The sequence below is a fragment of the Chenopodium quinoa genome, unplaced genomic scaffold, assembly GCF_001683475.1.
Source record: "Chenopodium quinoa cultivar QQ74 unplaced genomic scaffold, ASM168347v1, whole genome shotgun sequence".
In the NCBI taxonomy this organism is placed as follows: domain Eukaryota; kingdom Viridiplantae; phylum Streptophyta; class Magnoliopsida; order Caryophyllales; family Amaranthaceae; genus Chenopodium; species Chenopodium quinoa.
The window spans coordinates 17,083-22,980 of record NW_018743155.1 but is presented as its reverse complement, the minus strand read 5'-3'; the positions used below and the strand labels follow the sequence as shown (position 1 = coordinate 22,980).

The following is a 5,898-nucleotide window of genomic DNA, read 5'->3' as shown; positions in this document are numbered from 1 at the left end:
ATAAAATTTTCCCAAATTAGTCGAGTTGCTATTTGCCTATTTCTACTAATCATCTTTCAAAAATCTTCACAAAAGTAACAACGAGACCTTTGAGAAGACATTTTAAAAGTTGAAAACTTTATTAAAATTTCTTTAAAAAGAGAAAATGCAGGATTTGGTGGAGCCAGTGGCAATGATAATCAAATGATTAAAATGAATCAAAGAATGATTAAAAGCACCTTCTAATGGCAGGTGCCATAAAATCATAATGCAACAACAAGTATATAATGTTAATTATATATAAATATATGAAATAAAATTCAGATACAATACTTATTTGTATATGACAATCATACATCTAAACAACTTGAATAGAAGAATTTCTATATATACATTGTATAATATTATGGTATAATATTATGAGTACAAGAATATTTTTTGAATTATTAAATGTTTAATAAAATTCTTTGAGCTCTTCTATGAGAAGTTAATTCACATGTTAGTCTCATGCATCTCTTAAGGGCAATCTTCCCCTTATTTAAACCCCTCTTACCACCTCCCCCATTCTCACTACACCCATTTCTCCAACCAAGCAATTAACCATCTCTCTCTCTCTTTCTCTCTCTAAAAACTCGTTCGTGATTTCTCTCTCCTCTTATTATTGCTAATACATCTCCTTTAGTCCTTTGAACACCTTTGATATACAAACAACCTAACTAATACTTCAACTCTACTAATTATATTACCATTATGAATCCGGTAAGCAATGCCGCTTTCATAGCCAAAACCACCTCGGCCAACCACGAAGAATTCTTCGCTAAGCGATGTGTGTGGGTGAATGGACCGGTGGTAGTTGGTGCTGGCCCTTCAGGGTTAGCAGTGGCTGCAGGGCTTAAGGAACAAGGTGTCCCCTTTATCGTGCTTGAGCGAGCCAACTGCATTGCCTCGCTATGGCAAATACGTACCTATAACCGCCTTAAGCTTCACCTTCCTAAGCAATTCTGTCAGCTTCCTAATTTCCCTTTCCCTGATGACTACCCTGAATACCCTTCAAAAGACCAGTTCATAAACTACCTTGAGTCTTACGCTAAGAAATTCGACATACAACCTCAGTTCAATGAGTCAGTGCAGTCTGCTGAGTATGATGAAACATGTGGTCTTTGGAGGATTAAGACCGCTTTGGGTGCTGATAACTGCACCAACAAGCGCGAGGTTGAGTATATATGCCGGTGGATTGTGGTTGCCACCGGCGAAAATGCTGAAAAGGTGGTGCCCAAGTTTTTTGGGTTCCATGAATTTGGTGGTGATATTATCCATGCATGTGAGTACAAATCTGGTGAGCAATACCGCGGCAAAAAAGTTATGGTTGTAGGGTGTGGGAATTCTGGGATGGAAGTTTCTCTTGATCTTTGTAACCATGATGTTCAACCCTTACTTTGTGTTCGTAGCTCGGTAAGAACATAAACTGAAAAAAAACTTTGAATTCTTAAGAAAAATATGTGTTAGGCTTAAACTGACCAAGTAAAATTTATTTGAATTTCAACAGGTTCATGTACTGCCTAAAGACGTACTGGGGAAATCGACATTCGAGTTGGCAATGACACTATTGAGGTGGTTCTCACTGCGTACAGTTGATAAGATACTGCTGTTTCTAGCAAGTTTATTGCTCGGAAACACAGACAAATACGGTCTAAAAAGGCCGGAAGTTGGTCCAATGGAGCTGAAGAATACAGAAGGAAAGACCCCAGTGTTGGACCTTGGTACATTTGGTAAAATCAGATCAGGACAGATTAAGGTTGTTCCTGGTATCAAGAGATTTGCCAGAGGTAAAGTCGCCTTTGTCGATGGAGAGATTCGTGAGGTCGATTCCGTTATCCTCGCTACTGGGTACCGCAGCAACGTTCCCCTATGGCTGAAGGTGAGGATCAAAATTCATTCAAGTCATTTTTTTATAAGATTTTTTCATGTCTGGTAACTGAGATTTTCTTGGATTTTTTTTTCTTTCTTTAAACTGTTAGTTATCATAGGATAAAAACAGAGGCTGCTATATTTTTCTTCCTTTTTACTTACATTTTGTCTTTCACAAAAATAAATTCTTATTTTTTAACTAGTAGATCTGAATTTCAAGGAAAAAAATTAAAATGATATAAAAATGACTGCCAGTTTGGATCTTAAAATCAAGGGAATAAAATTAATGGTGGGTTTGTCAAACATTTAAATAATGACCTTAGCCATGTAACTTAAGCACCCCAACCGTAGGATGTTGGAGTCTTGTCTGGTTTGACTTTACAGAAGTTATTACAGCATTTTTCTGAAGAATTGTCAACTGATTTCTTTTTTCATTCTTGCTTCTTTAGGAAAGTGATTTCTTTACCAAAAATGGATTCCCGAAAGCGCCATTCCCCAATGGCTGGAAAGGAAATGCCGGATTATACGCAGCCGGGTTCACAAAACGAGGATTATCCGGTGCATCAGAAGATGCCATCAGAGTAGCAGAAGACATTGGAAAAATCTGGAAAGAAGAAACCAAGCAAAAGAAGCCTCCTGCTGCTTGTCATAGGCGGTGTATTTCGCAGTTTTAAGATAACAGCAGCAAATACAACTAAAACTTGCGAAACTAAACATTGTTCAGATAACTTCAAATTCTTTTTTTACTTCTTTTTTGTGGATTTTTGTCTGATTTAGGCAGTTGTTCAGTTCTGATAAAACTACACAAATCAGGTTGCATAGACATTTTATTTAGGAACACAAAGCTCACAAAGCAGCCCTCTTCCTTAAAAGAACCCAGTCTCTAAATATTAGGGGCACCTTTTTGTATAGAGGAAGATGAGGCTTTTTACTTTTTTTTTTTATTTATTTTTCTCTTTACTGTGTGAAATACCTTGGTGTAACAATGAAAAATTATAATCAAATTTATAATTGCCTCTTATACATAATATATTTATTGGAGAACTTCATTTCTATCAGATTCTTGATGACCAGATTTGATAGTATCAGACATTCAGACTAATAGAACTGACTTGACATGATTGACCGAACTGGCGAACTCGATTATAAAAGTTAAACTAAATTGTAACCAAGATTACATGTGTTATAAACGGAACTGCGGGAACAAAAACAGTAAGAACAAAGTTACCGAAAAATAGACTGAGTCGCGGACTATGTCGCTTTCTTTAGAACATTCACGGCACTGCCCTGAAATGGTGCAAGCAGTTCGTACTAAACCGGATGTTCCCCAGGATAAAACAGCCTTTCTCTATTGTAATTATACCGGTGGAACTGCACAAAACCACCGGGCAACTAAACACCCAAGAAGAAAAGAAACTGCTCGAGGGTTTTGTTTTTGTGAGGAAAAATAGAGAGGAGAAGAAGATTGCTGTTCGTATTTTTTGTGTATCAAAAACAGGAAATCAACACGCCTTTTATAGGAAAAATTGCAACGTAACTGCTGCTGTTTAATTAGGCACTAATCACGCAATTAAAACGGTCATAAGTTGAACGTTCAAAACGGTTACAGAAGATTAATGCGTGGCAAAACGTTTAGCAAAAAATCAGTGAAAACGTTTGCATGATTAACGCTCCATTAATCAGTTTTGAATAAAAACGGTCAAATGCAATCAGTCAAAAACGTTTAGCAAAAATCAAGGAACTAATCACGCAATTAGCCTTGTCCAAAAAATAAGTTTATTTAATAAACCCGACCCGACCCGACCCGACCCGGCCCGGTTCGGCGCGCGTGTGTGTGATAGATGGTTTACCATATAGGTCCTCCCTCTCCACAAAATGTGGGTAGCCCAAGGGCCACACCCCTTTAGCCCACTCTCTATATTATAAAGAGAGTAAAACTCTCATTTCCCACCAATGTGGGACTTTGAGTTTTTCACAAAATTCACACACTACACACTACACACTTGTTGTTCCAACAATCCCCCACTTGAATTTTTTTAAAACATTTTCGAGCAGAATCCATACATATATAGGTTGCGCATAAACAGAAGTGTTTTTCAACTTGAACTTCGACGTAGTGAGTACGATTCAGATTCAACAAGGGTGACTCGAAGTTTTGAACCCTATCTCTGACAACGTACCCCACACAACCTACTCTTGGTGTTGTTCTAGACCCGTGCTATTTCGGCCATGCACGTCTATCCCAGTGTAGTGAATGCTCTAGAAATGCTGCCACACATTTCATAGGAAGCGGCCTAACTTCCACATTCACATAGGTGAATCTATCAAGAGTACTCCTGTAGCTTGGTACTCCACTCCAAATTGGAGTATAGATTTCATTAAGAGTTCCTATTAACTCATCCTTGATCGCTTCAGGAAATTATGTCTTTTGAACATATTCAACTCATAACACACCATAACTTGTTATTACCCTTTGAACCTATTTCTTGGGATCTCCAGTTCATAGGTTGGGTTACCATTATGTGTGGTTCATTTCAATGGCAATAGTCCCATTTTCTTAGAAGAAAAATGGACTTTCTCCCTAGCTAATCCTTTCGTCAAAGGATCAGCCAAGTTATTCTCAGTGCGTACGTGATCCACTCTAACAGCTCCGATAGAGAGATATTCTCTCACAGTGCTGTGCTTACGACGTATTTGTCGTCTCTTACCGTTGTAATAACGGTTCTGAACTTTTGCAATAGCCGCGGTACTATCGCAATGGATCAAGACAGCCGGTAATGGCTTTTCCCATAGGGGAATTTCACCTAGCAGGCCTCTTAACCAACCTGCTTCTTCACTAGCCGTAGCTAGTGCTATCATTTCTGACTCCATGGTGGACTGAGCCAAAATAGTCTGTTTCTTAGACTTCCAAGATACAGCTCCACCGGCTATAGAAAAAATATATCCACTAGTAGCCTTAGAGTCATCTGATAAGGTGTTCCAGTCAGCATCACTATAGCCTTCTAGTACAGCTGGAAACCTTTCATAATGCAACCCTAGGTTCATGGTCCTCTTAAGGTATCTCATGACCCTTTCAATAGCATGCCAATGCTCATTACCAGGACAACTAGTAAACCTGCCTAACAATCCCACGACATAGGCAATGTCGGGTCTAGTACAATCAGTGGCATACCGAAGGCTGCCAATGATGCTCGCATAATCCGATTGCCTTACGGCATCACCAGTGTTCTTAAATAATTTAACACTGGAATCATAAGGTGTACTAGCAGGTTTACAGTCAAAGTAACTATATTTCTTTAGGATCTTCTCAATGTAATGAGATTGATCCAAAGAAACTCCATTTTCTGTCCTAGTAATCTTAATTCCAAGGATTACATTAGCCTCTCCTAGGTCTTTCATATCAAACTCAGCATTCAACAATAGCTTTACATCATTCACAGCATGAATGTTCGAGCCAAAAATTAACAAGTCATCCACATATAGACAAATTATAGTGCATATGTCATTCTCAAATTTTACATATATGCATTTGTCACTACCATTTATCTTAAAACCATGTGAGATGACTAAGTTATCAAATTTTTCATGCCATTGTTTAGGTGCTTGTTTGAGACCATAAAGAGATTTATCTAGCTTACATACCAGATGCTCTTTTCCTTGAACAACGAATCCTTCCGGTTGATCCATGTAGATTTCTTCTTCCAATTCACCGTTCAAGAATGCAGTCTTCACATCCATTTGATGTACTACAAGATTAAAAACAGAAGCAAGAGATATTAATACTCTAATAGATGTTACTCTAGTTACAGGTGAATAGGTATCAAAGAAATCAACATTCTCCCTTTGTCTGTAGCCTTTAGCTACTAAACGGGCTTTGAACTTATCAATGGTCCCATCAACTTTCAGCTTTCTTTTTAGGACCCATTTGCAACCAATTGACTTGCAACCTGGTGGCAACTCAGTTAGATGCCAAGTTCGATTAGACTCAAGTGAGTCCATTTCGTCGTTCAC

The 5,898-nt window shown here is 38.2% G+C and overlaps 1 protein-coding gene across 1 annotated transcript; it reads left to right on the top strand.

The window, feature by feature from the left end:
* Positions 1-397: 397 nt before the first annotated feature.
* On the top strand, positions 398-3,284 carry LOC110732167 (probable indole-3-pyruvate monooxygenase YUCCA3). Its single transcript, XM_021912076.1, has 3 exons — positions 398-1,431; positions 1,526-1,897; positions 2,337-3,284. The coding sequence occupies exons 1-3, from the start codon at positions 730-732 to the stop codon at positions 2,559-2,561; spliced, it is 1,299 nt and encodes a 432-aa protein (XP_021767768.1). The 5' UTR covers positions 398-729; the 3' UTR covers positions 2,562-3,284.
* Positions 3,285-5,898: the final 2,614 nt, after the last annotated feature.

Bases quoted from the DNA above. Each gene is read 5' to 3' on its own strand.
- LOC110732167 (XM_021912076.1), top strand. From the start codon at position 730: ATGAATCCGGTAAGCAATGCCGCTTTCATAGCCAAAACCACCTCGGCC. The intron at 1,432-1,525 runs GTAAGAACATAA...GAATTTCAACAG, and splicing joins TACTTTGTGTTCGTAGCTCG to GTTCATGTACTGCCTAAAGA. The intron at 1,898-2,336 runs GTGAGGATCAAA...TTGCTTCTTTAG, and splicing joins ACGTTCCCCTATGGCTGAAG to GAAAGTGATTTCTTTACCAA.